At 36.3% G+C, this 15,126-nt stretch overlaps 1 protein-coding gene across 1 annotated transcript in view; it reads left to right on the top strand.

The window, feature by feature from the left end:
- DIAPH3 (diaphanous related formin 3) overlaps positions 1-15,126 on the top strand; it is a 438,451-nt gene that overhangs the window by 252,588 nt on the left and 170,737 nt on the right. The window contains exon 22 of the mRNA XM_074329349.1: positions 8,449-8,578. Within this exon, the coding sequence (XP_074185450.1) occupies positions 8,449-8,578 (130 nt within the window). The remainder of the gene's footprint in view (positions 1-8,448; positions 8,579-15,126) is intronic.

Below are 15,126 nucleotides of genomic sequence, written 5' to 3'. Positions count from 1 at the left end.
GTCCTTCTTGACTCTTGTTATAGCCCTTGTTTTAAAAATCTATTTTGTCTGGCATAAGTATTGCTACCCAAGATTTTTTGTTTCATTTCCATATTTATGAAATATTTTTTTCCATCCCTTTACTTTCAGTCTGTGTGTCTTTTGATCTGAAGTGAGTCTCTTGTAGGCAGCATGTGTTTTCTTATCTATTCAGCTGCTTTATGTCTGTTGATTGGAGCATTTAATCCATTTACATTGAAAGTAATTGTTGATAGATATGTAGTTAGTGCCATTTTATTGTTCATGTTTTTAATTTTTTTTTTCCTCTTCTTCTTAAAGAAGCCCCTCTAACATTCCTTATAATACTGGTTTGGTGCTGATAAATTCCATTAGCTTTTTCTTCTCTGGAAAGTTCTTTATGTCCTCAGATTCTAAATGATAGCTTTGCTGGGTAGAGTAATCTTAGTTGTGGGTCCTTGCTTTTCATCACTTTGAATATTTCCTGCCAATCTTTCTGGCCTGCAAAGTTTCTGTTGAGAAATCAACTAAGTCTTATGGAAGCTCCCTTGTGGTAACTAACTGCTTTTCTCTTGCTGCTTTTAAGAGTCCCTGTTTGTATTTAACCTTTAGCATTTTAATTATGATGTGTCTTGGTGTGGGCTTCTTTGGGTTCATCTTGTTTGAAACTCTCTGTACTGTCTGGACTTGTATGTCTAGCTCCTTCACCAGGAACTTCCATAACTGTTATGTCAAATAAGTTGTCAATTCCTTGCTCACTTTCTGTTCCTTCCGGTACCACTATGATACAAATGTTGGTATACTTGATGTCCCAGAGGCCCCTTAAACTATACTCATTTTTTAATCCTTTTTTTCTTTTTGCTGTTCTGATTGGGTGTCTTCTGCTACATTATCTTCTAAATCGCTGGTTTGATCCTCTGCTTCATCTAATCTGCTGTTGTTTCCTTCTGATGTATTTTTCATTTCAGTTACTGCATTCTTCACTTCTGACTGGTTCTTTTTAATATTTTCTATCTCCATTTTTATGTTTTCTTTGTTGAATTTCTCCCTGAGATGATTGAGCATCCTTATAACCAGTGTGTTGTTTTGTTTTGTTTTTAAAGATTTTATTGGGGAAGGGGAACAGGACTTTATTAGGGAACAGTGTGTACTTCCAGGACTTTTTCCAAGTCAAGTTGTTGTCCTTTCAATCTTAGTTGTGGAGGGCGCAGCTCAGCTCCAGGTCAAGTTGCTGTTGCTAGTTTCAGGGGGTGCAGCCCACCATCCCTTTTGGGAGTCGAACCGGCAACCTTGTGGTTAAGAGGACGCACTCCAACCAACTGAGCCATCCGGGAGCTCAGTGGCAGCTCAGTTCAAGGTGCCTTGTTCAATCTTAGTTGCAGGGGTCACTGCCCACGATCCCTTGTGGGACTCGAGGAATCGAACTGGCAACCTTGTGGTTGAGAGCCCGCGCTCCAACCAACTGAGCCATCCGGGAGGCAGCTCAACTCAAGGTGCCGTGTTCAATCTTAGTTGCAGGGGGCAGAGCCCACCATCCCTTGAGGGACTCGAGGAGTTGAACCGGCAACCTTGTGGTTGAGAGCCCACTGGCCCATGTGGGAATCGAACCAGCAGCCTTCAGATTTAGGAGCACGGAGCTCCAACTGCCTGAGCCACCGGGCCGGCCCCATAACCAGTGTTTTAAACTCTGCATCTGGTAGGGTGCTTGTGTCCATTTTGTTTAATTCTTTTTCTGGAGCTTTGTTCTGATCTTTTATTTGGTATATGTTTCTTTGTCTCCATTTTGGCTGCCTCCCTGTTTTTGTTTCTATATATTACATAGGACTGCCAATCAAAATCTATACTGAATTGGAGGGATGGCACCCCTAACTCCTGCATTGTTCAAGAGTCAACTGTAGATGACATTCTGAAGAAGACAAATTTTACAGAGACAGTAAAAAAAAAAAAGCAGTGGTTGCCACAGTTGTGGAAGAGAGGGAAGAAGGAAGAGATGTATAGGTAAAGCACAGAGGTTTTTAGGGTGGTAAAACTATTCTGTATGACATTGTAATGGTAGATAAGTGGCATGCGTTTGTCAAAACCTATGGCGCTGCAAAGTGTGCTGTGGATCTTAGTAAATAATGTATCGATATGGACACAGCAATTGTAAGAAATGTACCACATTAAAGCAAAATGCTATTAATAGGGGGATTTGTGTGTGTGGAGAAGAGAATATATGGGAACTCTGTTTTCTGCTCTTTTTTACATTTTGTAAAGCTGAAACTGCTCTCAAAAATAGTTTTAAGTAAAACATAGAAGGTAAAAAACATTTAGTTTAAAATTAATGAATTTGATCCATTTGTATTAACTAAAAGGTACTGAGCCTTTCTGAATCTCTTGTGGAATAAGGGGGCATTATAAATAAACAAAACATTGAATAATACAATAGATAATGTAATAAGCTAAAATTTTACTGAAACACGAAAATGCTTTTTATATTGAAGTTTCTGCGCTTACTAAAATTCAAGAGAAATATATTAAAAATATAATTCAATTAAGAGAAGTATGTCTGTGGAGATATGGTAGAAACCAGCTTATTTTTTAGAAGTCCACATTATTTAAAGGATTTCTTTGCTAATTTAATGTTTCAACTCTCATTTAACAATTAAAATTAAATAATAAATATAAGAAAATTTTATATATGAATGCCATAAATTTACCTAATTATTTTATTACTACCTAGTGTCAATTGATCTCTATTGTTAAAAGCATTATAAAAGTTTTGTTATAGATATGAAAAACGGTTATGACACTAACATAATTCTAAGCATCTTGTTCATATTAGCATTTTTAATTCCACTCATTTTAGAGGGAAACACCATCTTTTTGAAAAAATTTAATTAGTGCAATGATTTTTTTAAAATGTATTTATGCATATCAGAAAATATTATCCATTCTATAGTTGTGGTTGGTTGCATGAGTGAATTTGTACCTGCACATCTACTTTTTGAACTTCTTATCTGAGCAAATGATTTTTTTTTTTAAGTTCGTGTTCACACGTCCATTTTTGTGTGGATACCTTAAACTTATATTTACAGATGCTCTTTCATTCATATACAAATCACTTTATTCTGAAAAGGATTTAAGATGAAATATAATGTTAGTAAATATACTTAAGTCTGTCGAAGGTTAAACTTTACAGATATCTTTTCATCAACCATGTTCATATACTATTTTGTCAGCACTGATGCGTTAGTAATATAGAAAGACTTCCTGTTTGAGTGATACAATGCAGGTCGCATTTCGTTAATTTTATAGACAAAACGACAGAAAGAACGTCATGCTCTCAGAACTAGATATGACCTCTGTCTAAAGGGTGCCCATTTTTAGAGGCTTTCCAGACTAGAATTTCCAGGTTAGTGAGCTTCAGTATTTTAAATTGTATAATGCTCTTTTGTTGTCTTATTACCATTTTTTTGTCTACTTTGTTTTTCAGAATTTTGTTTCTTTTGATGACTAATCATAAGCCCCAATAGATAAAGATTTTTGTAGAGTCTCTATATTTTGAACTCACACAGACATAGGTTCAAATTTTGGCTCTACCAGATAGCAGCTCTGTGAACTGGGGTACACTACATGATCTCTCAAAGCTTTTTTCTTCTCCTTAATAATGGGTATAATAACAGTTCTTTTTTCATAGGGATGCTGTGTGTTTTAAGCATGAAACATAATTTTTTTGGCTAGTGCTGGTCTCATAGTAAGTGGCGCATAAGTAGAGCTGCGGCTATCATCCTCAGCATTAATGTCATTCACAAGTTAGGGTCTTCTAGAATGATCATGGAGCCATTCCAGACTCTCATAGTTTCGTCATTTTTCTGGTATTCAGCTTTGTCTACAATACGTAAAGATTCAGTGCTGTTTTGCTACATACTTAGATTATAGGAACACAATGGGAAGAAAATTACTAATTTGACAATATTCTTCAGATACAAGTTTCCTTCTTCAAAGAGGGAAGGGTTAGCTTTGAATTCTGAAGATCACAAGAAGATACTGTTTTATTTTATTTTAGGATTTTCTTCATTGTGAGTAAAACAATGGAGTATTCTTCAAATGTCATCCAAATGTGTGCTGAATGCCTTAAAAATATTCCAAAACCTTGCATTGTAGCTACAAAGAAGTTCTGCTTCAGACTGACAACTAGACCATGATTTATTACAGGATCTACTGTTAACATTATTTTGTCTGGAATGAACAGAGCAGTTGAAGAAACTCCATCCATCTTTTTGTTTATTTGACGTCTATGCCACATTAAATGTACCTTAAAGAAACAATATATAAATAAGAAATTCAACTTCACAGTGATGATTACTCATCAGGAAGATAAATCTCTTGACAATAATACAAAAGGAATTCTGTCAAGCAATGTCTGTTAAATTCAAATAGAGCATATTTTTTTAACTTAAATGAATTTTAAAGCAAATTTTTGAGCTTCATTTTCTTTCCAAAAGTTATCATTTCGGAATGGGCTCAGGTTGGTTTTTCCCTTGAGCAAAATTATCACTACAGCTCATGCTTTACCTCTTCAATAATAGCTCAATCACTGATTATGTTTGATTTGAGAAATCAGTAGAAATAGAATGTACCCTTTTTATTGTTAATGTTTATCAAAAAGGTGAAGAAAAATGTACAAAGACTGAAAAATGCATTTTGTTCTGCTTTCATGATGTTGGGAGGCTTCGTCTCCTCCTCCTTTTCCTCCTCCTCCTTCCTCCTCCCTCCTCCTCCTCCTCTGATTTGGGGAAAGAGGAAGGGAATAGAGTAATTGAATCAAAAAGAATACCTTGGCTGGCTGCGTTATGCAATTGTTGGTCTCTGCCTGTGTTTCCTTTCTGAGCTTCTTATGTATTATGTTTAATTTCAGATTTATTTGGCTATTTGAGGGATTTTTTTTTAAGTGTATTTGAAGATTTGAGGGGGTTTTTTAGTGTCACAATTGTTAAATACAGACTTGGGAAAAATGGGAGAATTCTGCTTCCGTTTATTCAGTCAGTATACTTCTTAATATTAAACTGATACCAATATGCTACTTGCTAATCAGTTGATGTTTTTGATAATATAGCCAAGATAGCACCCTCCTCCATAAATGTTTAGCTTTATGATTGTCTCTGAATACTCGAATCTATGTTTAACCTGCATGCTTAATATCTGTTAAACTGGTAGATGCTATACAAGCTAGTAATTCTGAATTCTCATTACTCATGAATAAAGATCAAGATTGATCCAGCTGGTTATTGATGGATCACAGAGATTTCTGGATAAATTAATTCTAGTAGTTGCTGGCTGTTTAGCTATATCACAAATAGTGCTGGAACACTCTTTCCGGGTTTTCCAAACTATACAGGTAGATGGTGCTTATCTTAACATTCCACCAAGGCTGTGTATCTAGTTTCCCATGAAAGAAGCATGGTAAGAAAGGCTGTAAACTGGTGACAGGAGCTGAGTGTCCACTGGGGACAGGATTCCCCAGGTCGTGATTGCTTTAAAGGGGGATGGGGAATGGAAATAAAAGAGCTGCACTACAAGGATGCTTTAAAAAAAAGTCAGCTTTTATGCTAACTCTTGATTGTATATGAGAAAACTATTATATTTGTGAAAGTTTGCTACTTTTAATCTGCCCTTATCCATTCAAGATGATAACATGAATGCAGTTATATAGTCGAAAGTTACCTTTCAACTATATAAATCAGGTTAACATTCTCAATATGGGTAAAACACAAACTCATAGAAAAATTCTAACTGAACCAAGCATGCGAAAAGAACTTCGGAACTGAGATTATACACAGGCTTCTTCGGTTTTACTCTTGTATTTTTCAGATTTGCGTTTGCTATGTCTTCTAAGTCCACTAGCATATATACTTACTATTTTTGGAACGGAAAATGAATTTAGAGTTCTCTTGCTCTGTCTACTCCATATTCTTAATTCACCTGTGTGGAAACTAAGGTCCAGTAACCTGCCCAAGGCTGTGTAACTAAAGGCACGTTTTAACATTCCAGGTCAACCATGCGTGCCTAGTGACAATCTAGCTAGCAAGCAAGTCATTTTTTTGAAGTATACTCTTTCAAAACACTCAGCTGGATGTTGTGATCTGTGTTCCTTTTGAAAGGCATTAAATAATGGATTAAATGTTGATACCAGTTTTTAAAGTGCCAAGAACCATTCTTATTAAAAAAAATTATGGTTGGCGTACAATATTATATTCATTTCAAGTGTACAAGATAGTGGTTGACAATGGTTTGTATGTTAAATAGGGCAACATAGCATTTGAACCTATTACATGGGAATCATGTGAAAGTCAGGCTGTCTATAGGTAGCTGTATGTTTCCAGCAATATTACAGTTTTTACGTTAATAAATTGTGGTGCGTATTAATATTTATGATGGCACAGAATTGCTCGTATTCTTCTATCATATATTAACTGTTATTTGATGTTTTGCTGATAGCGATATAGTATTTAGTGATGTAGAATTTGTAAAAAGATTGCATATGGAGATACATATTTATACACACACACAGGCACACACCCCTATTTTAAAGTGGGAACTTGTTGGAAAGGAAACAAGTATATAGGGCTGTGCCCAATTAGGTAGGCCAAGACTTTCCAGCTCTAAATTGAATCCTAGTATGCAAAGAGTGTCCCCCTCCCTTATATATGGATCTGCTCTGAATGATTACTCAGTTGTGGGAACACTACCAGATTCCATATCTGCCCCATATTCACGCCCAACGCCCATTACCCAAAACCTAAGCTAACTCCCACCTCATTGCTGAGATCTCAGCTTTACCACCTCTCCTTTTGGATTGCATTCCTTGGCCATTTCAGATGGGGTGTGGTCATCCGAGTTCTCAGGCCTCTGTCATTCCTTTCAGCCTGTATACTTGTTTGACTTTATTTGATTCGCTTTTTAACAGCTCACAAGCTAGTACTTTTAGATCAGTTTACTCCTCTGAGTTCTACCCGCCCCCCACCCACCCAAGAGATTCTCAACAGTGTAACAGTTTATTACCCCAAAGGACAAAAAGTTATTCTTGGGGAGCAAAAATATCTAATCTTACTGTTTTCATGTGTAAAGCACAGATACACATACAATGTATAAACATATACAGTGTACCCGTAGCTTTAAAATTCCATAGGTGCAAATGATTAGGGAAAAAAATATCTTAAAAAGCTCCTTAGTTGGCAATAATGAAAAACAGGTTGAGAAACACTGTTCTACACCTATGTAAACCTACATCCTTTGTGCACATTTCTACTTGGATGTTACTTAAAAACTTCACACTCAACTTGTTCGGAACTGAAATGATTATTTTCACTGCCCACCCCGCCCAAATCTGTTTCTCATCCTTTCTGTCCGGTTTCAATTAGTGGGATTCTGGGTTTCCCTGCCCACGCTGACCCATTAGCTCTGTTCCTGAAGCATTACCTCAGCTCAGGCGGTCGTCTTTCCCTGCCTGGGCTATTGCTACAGCGTTTTCAATTACCCTTCCTGCTTCTGTTATTACCCTTGCCCTAATATTTTATCCACATTGCCCTGCAGGGAGCTTTCTAAATTGTTCATCTGATCATCTCTCATCTGTTTAAAAACTCCCAATTTGTAGGGATCAAAATCCTTTTTCCATTGCATGACCAACCTTTCCTTTTATTTTCTTGTCTTTTCCTGTCTTGCCAGATTTCTGTCTTTCTAGTCTACCTACTTGTCCTTCCCAACATCCACTTTTATTTTGGAGTCACTGAGATTCCTCAAATGTGTCATTTTCTCCCTCATCCGTGGCCTTTTTCAGCGGCTGCTCCATCTGCCCAGGATGTGAGCTTTTGAATTTTCTTCCCAAACCCCATACGGCTTCCTGTCTACCCGTGGTCAATTCAGAATCATGTACTAATCCTAGATGTACTTTGTGATTATTTTTACTGTACTGCTTGTCACACTAGGGTAAATATGTATTTTCTGGGTTTTTTTGTTAGTTTGATATTTGTTTTTCACTGAACAGCTTCTGAGGATTGGCTCCGTGGCTTCTTTGTTGTATCTCTGGCTCCGGAGGTATGTAATAGGCATTCTGTATGTATGTGCCGAATGAAGAAATGAACAAATGTCCAGGTTGTTTTAAGCCCCACAATTGTATAGACTTTCAGGTTTTTCTCTTTTCCTAGGTATTTACCATATATTTTTTTCCCCATAAAATGTCACATACTGGATTGGATTACACTTTTTCCTTCTTTTCAATTCCTATTAATGATTTTGACCAAACAACAATATGTAAAGAAGAGCTTTTCAAGTATTTAAATATTTGCTTTTCCACAATAGAATTAAGTAATTTTACAACTCATTTATTCTTATCTACAAAGTACAGTATTGACATCATTTAAATAAACATATTTGATCATCTGTTTTTTTTCTCCCTCTCATCCTGCTTAGCTAAAGGACACAAAATCAGCAGATCAGAAAATAACACTCCTTCATTTTCTGGTGGAAATATGTGAAGAAAAGTACCCTGATATCCTGAATTTTGTGGATGATTTGGAACATTTGGACAAAGCTAGTAAAGGTTTGTACTTTTATAGAAAATATTTAATTGCTCTGGGTCTTTAGTTAGTTCTTAAACACAGAAAACAATGCCTTTTATTTGAACATACTTGCTATTTTGTCACAGTGTTTTCATTGTGAAAATGTCATTTTAAAAATAGGAAACTGTAGAACATTTGTTTCGGGAGTTGTCATTATTGGAGCTATGAGTTTAATTTGATTAGATAATGAAGCCCTATATTCAAAAATACATTGTTTTGCAGTTTAAACCTTTGAATGCTTGCCAGCCCCTCCTCTGCTGCTAAGCCTTCGGGCCAGTGGGAAGCTCTCTTGATCCAGTGTCATTCACAAGCACTTGGGGACAATTAGTCCCCTTTGCCTGAGTCCTAAATCTGTCTCCACCCGGAGCTGTTTTTCTTTGTCCTCATGGACACCACACTGCCAGAGATTCCATTCACGCCTTCCTAATGCCCAAATTTCTCACCTGCTTCTAGCCCCGACTATGAGCCTTGATTAGGTTATAAAGGGTCATAGTAAGGATGGGAACTATTATGAATAGTTGGTTATAATATGATGTAAATGTGATTTTTTTGGCCACCTGAGGAACCTAGTTTTCATTTGTATATCACATCGGTTCTATGGGAAAAAAATTTAATTGGCTCCAAACAACCAATTTATGAATGAATACACATTTGTATGAATATATACAAATGTATAGATTTATATATACAAAATATATGCATTTTGGAAGACAACTAATTTAGAATGGTGGACTATCCATTTTTTTTTCTTTTTTTCAGATTTTTTTATTGGGGAAGGGGAACAGGACTTTATTGGGGAACAGTGTGTACTTCCAGGACTTTTTTCCAAGTCAAGTTGTTGTCCTTTCAATCTTAGTTGTGGAGGGTGCCGTTCAGCTTCAAGTTGTTGTCCTTTCAGTCTTAGATGTGAAGGGCGCAGCTCAGCTCCAGGTCCAGTTGCTGTTGCTAGTTGCAGGGGGCGCAGCCCACCATCCCTTGTGGGAGTCGAACCGGCAACCTTGTGATTGAGAGGATGCGCTCCAACCAACTGAGCCATCTGGGAGCTCAGCGGCGACTCCAGGTGCCGTGTTCAATCTTAGTTGCAAGGGGGCAGAGCCCACCATCCCTTGCGGGAGTCAAGGAATCGAACCAGCACCCTTGTGGTTGAGAGCCCCCTGGCCCTTGTGGGAATCAAACCGGCAGCTTTTTGCATTAGGAGCATGGAGTGCTAACCGCCTGAGCCACCGGGGCTGGCCCTTATCTGTATTTTTTGTGTGTTGACCACTGGTTATTAGTAATATCAAATTATTTTGTAATCTGTTTTTAATTGTTAAAATTGGAATTTGTCAACTTATAGAAGGATACTTTTTTTCCATATTATAGTGACTATTCCTTCTTAAATTAAAAAAAATAAATAAATCACTTTTATCATCATTCCCTACCCCCTTTCAATATTTTTTTCTTTGACAAAATGGGGGTTGTAGCCCTTGAGCTCCAAAAAAGCGTGTGATCAGATGAGAAGTTCTTTGCCACTTTTTCCTGAGATTTATGTTTCTTTGAAGTGTTCATCTCATGCAGCCTGTGGAGAGAGGGAGGAGTTGGAAAAATTAGTCTGGATTTTTAAGACCAAAGTTAAACTCTTTATTTTACCTTTCACTTCTGCCTCATCATCGAATGATATTGCTTACTTTGCCCTTGTGCTACCGTAATGTGTCCTTGGTATCAGATTGTGTGTGTGTGTGTAAGTGAAAGTTAAGAATGGAAATAATCCAAATTATTTTCTTAAATAATGTGAGATAGGGCCAAAGAGCACAGATGGAAGAAAAACATTAAAAATAACTCATTGATACTCAAAATAGCTTTTAAGTGGCTCTTTAACTTAGGGAAGGCAGCTTTCCTAAAATGAGATTCCTAAAATGAGATTGTGGAATAAAATTGGAATAAATGGGATGAAAAAGAATTGAAAATGGGTATTTTTGAAGAATGTTAAAGTTGGTAAGTAACAGAGTGCTAGATGAAAAAAGGGATACAAAGTGCCTCGAAATGTAGAGGAAATTCTTTTTCTATGGAAAAGGTAGTTGAGTAGTTGACAGCTTCTATCAACATTCGGTCTTTAGCAAGAATTAAAGCAGTGCAAACATTTTCTGCTAACAGCAGTTTGCATTTCTGATCACTTCATCATCTTTCCTACTGGTTCTAAAACCGAACAGTAAGCCTTGAACACACTTGTTTTTCAGATGTATTTTTCATCATCGAATTTATTTTCTAGCAGTTTTTGTCCATAAATTAAGTTCTTAAAGTACCATTTATCTATCTTTATTCTTCTGACTGTACTTAAAATTCCATATAAATATTATGATATTTTGCTTTTGAAAAATATTTCACTTTTCATAAGGGCGTGCAGAGTTGTAACTTGGTAATTAGATTCTTCTATTTGTTTTTTTTTGTGGTTTTTTTTGGTGTTTCTATGGGGCATTCTGGGGCCTAAGGGGGTTTTAGTTTCCATCTGCTAAAGCTGAGGCATGCATATGCGGATAGGTCAGCAGATACTGTTAATGTGTTTCATTGGGAGCGGCCACCTTCACTTCTGAAATACAATAACCATCGCTGAGATAATTTTTTATAGTGTAGGTGATTGTTGAGCATAATTTCTTTTTATGTTTATATTATGCTATTAATGAATGAGATTTTAGAGGAATAAATGTAATGTTTTGGATCAAAAAGTCTGTTTGCTTTGGAGAATTTCAATGCTCTTATATATCATTATTTAAAAGTTTCCAGATTTGAAATCTCCTCAGTGGGCTATCACATGAATTAAAAAGTACCTTTATTTTTGAGACATAACAAATCCTGGCCATTAGGTACTCCTGGATCAGCAGGGGAAGCTTTCATTGCAACTAATGAGCTTATCCATCTGACAATTTTCAAAAATATACTTCATTAGGGCTGCTTCTTTTCTAAGAGATAATGGCTTACAGCTTTTCTGTTGTATTTCTGTGAAAATATTTTGGGTCATTATTGTATTTCTGTATACCTTTGTAATATTTCTTTCCTTTCTGGACTTCTAAGGGTTGAATATATTTTTTTCCCTTGTCTAAACAGGTGAAATTAATGAACTCTAATCTAGGAAAGTTTCATTGGTTATTTCACATAACCTGTTTCGTTATTAAATTGGAATCATCTTTTATACATGAGTAGGAAATATGACAAAACTGTGGGTTTTGGGGGTATATTAAAATAAAACTAAGGTAAGTTTACAGTGTCACCTTGTTTAGCTCTCATTTTTAGGGTTATTATAGCTCTAACATATATTTCCGTGCTTCCCTAGATAGTCAACTGTGAATTCTAGAAATGCCATTGCTGTCCAGTCTGTACCTTATTCTTTCATTCATTCATTCATTCATTCATTCATTCGTTTAATAAGCATATGTTGTATGACTGATTACTCTGTCAGAAACTGCTTGCTGCCCATCCAATGTGTAATTTCTGTGTCTCGGTGCAACGCAGGCCCCCTCCCTTGTACCTGGCATCTGTCCTAACTGGTTCCTCCCTCTTATTCTCCATATCCTTTACTTCTTCCCTTTCTGCTATGCAAATCTAAGTATTGCTGTTATGAACCGATACTGAGTCCTTTTTTTTCTCCCTATAGCTTCTCTTCAGACGATGTCTTCAGTTCCCCAGGCGTATATACTATCATAACATTAGTGACTTACAAATTTATATCCCAGATTCTCCTCCCAACTCTGTACATGTATATCCAACAGCTTGTCTCCACCTCCAGCTTCATCTCAATAGGTACATCACAATATGGCCTAAAATGTGGTTCTTTATTCCTGTGCCCTTAACCTCTCATCCCCAAAATTTATTGACTCGAGAAAATCCTTCTGAGCCCCCTTCCATCTATTCCTTGGTCTCTTTGCCCTGTTTCTTGATAGGCTTCAACACCCAACTGAGAGATCTGTGGTAGATTGTGTCTAAGTTAAGTCTGTGGGAAGTGGCAGCTGCAGTCGGAATGCTGTCTAGTTTTCTCCTTCATCAAGTGACTTCAAGTAAATGTCACCTTCCATTTGGTGCTCTTTCCTCATCCTTACTGGGGACCTCACCTAAGTTTCTGTGTATTCACTCTTTCCTTAAGGATAAATTCATGGGTTTTTCCAGAAAATCTTCCGACACTGTTTAAAAATTCCTACTCTAAACTAGACATTGTTTCTGGAGCTGCTGTGAATATAATTAGCTTCTAGAGAAAGTGCAATATTCAGTGAATTTAATGGATTTAATGATTGCCCAGTTCTAATTTTGTTACTTTTTTTGTTTGTTTCCACATTTTTAGCTTTCAGGGGGAGCATTCTTTGATATCTAGTGTTTGATTTTTTTTCCCCCCTCTCCATTTTATAGACCTCTCTGCTTTTAAGGCTTTGTTTGCTTTTAACTAGTAATTTCTTGGTCTGACCCAAATATTTGTCTACCCAAATACATTTCCTGGTTTCCAATTCCTCGTGATTTTCCAGCATTTTATGATAATATTCACCTACTGTGAACACTTAGAGTACTTAATTTCCAGGTGGCTGCCACCTGGAAACTGCATAGTGTTTGAAAATTTGAAATTCATCTGCTATAACAAGCAGAAAGCATTTTCAAAGGCTAACATTAACCTCTTTATGCTATAGATTTCCAAAAATGCCAATTAAAATATATTAGTGAGTTTGATATGTGTTTTGAATACTCAGTAATACTTATTCAATTGCAGAAAATTTTAAATGTGTATTGTCAATTGATAAAAATGTTTATTGTGCAACAGAATTAACAGCATAACTGACATTGTGTTAGTTGGAACCTCTGTGTCATCAAGGTTATATAAGTTGGGGCCTTGTAATTTCATGAGATACATAAATCATTTCATGTTTCAAACCAATTGTAGGATATTAAAATTTTTGAAAATACATATTAGTAGTGTACATGTCTATCAATATAATGAAGTAATTTGACAGAACACACTGTTAGGGGGCATTTATATTAAAATAATTTTGTTAGAGGATACACCTGTGTAGGATATTGCTTTAATTGAATTGTCAATGAAGAGCACAGAAATATGTGCTGTTTGGGACTGACTTCTGTCCCCATACTTCGAAGGCCTAACCCCTTGCCTCAGAAAGTCACTGTATGTGGAGATAGGGCGTTTAAAGGTAATTAAGTTAAAATGAGGCCTAGAGGGTGGGTCCTGATTCAACCTGACTAGTCACCTTATATGAAGAGGAAATATAGACCCAGAGAGACACCGGAGACGTGTGCGTACAGAAGACTGCCCATGTGAGGACACAGCGAGAAGGCGGCCATATGCACGCCGAGGAGAGAGGCTTCGGGATAAACCAAACCTACTGACACCTTGATCTCGGACTCCAGACTGTGAGAAAAAGGCTTTCTGTTGCTAAGCCACACACTCTGCGGTAATTTGTGATTGGCAGCCCCAGCAAACGAATACACTAACTTTTCTCGCTTAGAGTTTTTTGTCTGTACAGTAGAGTAGCCCGTACTGAATCATTTTTTATTTTATCAGAGCAGTTGAAGAAACAGTCATAGACCTGCAGTGTTGGATGTTCACTCACTAGTAGTCAATTAAGGAATATCAAAGGTTCTTGTACAAGCTATGAATTATCACATGATTTTAAATAATTAATTATAAATATGCCTCAATTTCTTGTTTGAATAGCCATGACACATAAATCAGTGCATGTATAAGGAAACTTTGAGGTATTTGAAGTATTCTAAATAAATACATTCATGAATATTCAATGTCAGGGTTAGAGCTATGGCATCGCCTAGATTTTATTTTAGAATGCATTCATTTACACTGGAATGTGCTAAGTTTTTTTTTGGTTTTTTGGTTTTGTCTTTTACTCACTACCGTGTTTCCCCAAAAATAAGACCTAGCTGGACAATCAATCAGCTCTAATAATTCTTTGGGAGCAAAATTTAATATAAGTAAATAAGACCAGGTATAATATAGTAAAATAAGACCAGGTATAATATAATATAATATAACATAATAATATAATATAATATAATACGGGATCTTATATTAACTTCTGATTGAAAAGACGCATTAGAGCTAATTGTCCAGGTAGGTCTTATTTTTGGGGAAACGGTATATCTCTCTGAATATTTATTTACCACTTATCCTTGTTTTGCTTCTGTAATACTTGTAATTTTATTAAATGCAAGTAGCCGATAAAGGTTCACTGAATTCTATTGACACTTTTCCAAAAGGGAAGACATGGATAGATGATTTTGCTTTTTTATTTTTATTTTTTTTATTATCCAGTGGACATAGTATAAACATTTGGTGTCTCCTAGCTGTATAGCACTGGTTCTACAGGTAGATGGTAGAGTAGCAAGCTACGTCTGTAAAGCTAGTCTGTGCCTCCTATGTAGTTAGCTCGCAAAGATCTAATTTGATGATCTGTAGCCATCTAATAGCTGTACTTAGGAATCACAAAATCATTTTACTATTGCCACAAGCCCAGTATAAAAAAATGATAAATTTATTTTAAAA

Source organism: Rhinolophus sinicus, linkage group LG04 (genome assembly GCF_036562045.2).
Source record: "Rhinolophus sinicus isolate RSC01 linkage group LG04, ASM3656204v1, whole genome shotgun sequence".
Lineage (NCBI taxonomy): Eukaryota > Metazoa > Chordata > Mammalia > Chiroptera > Rhinolophidae > Rhinolophus > Rhinolophus sinicus.
This window is presented reverse-complemented; position numbering and strand designations above follow the sequence as displayed.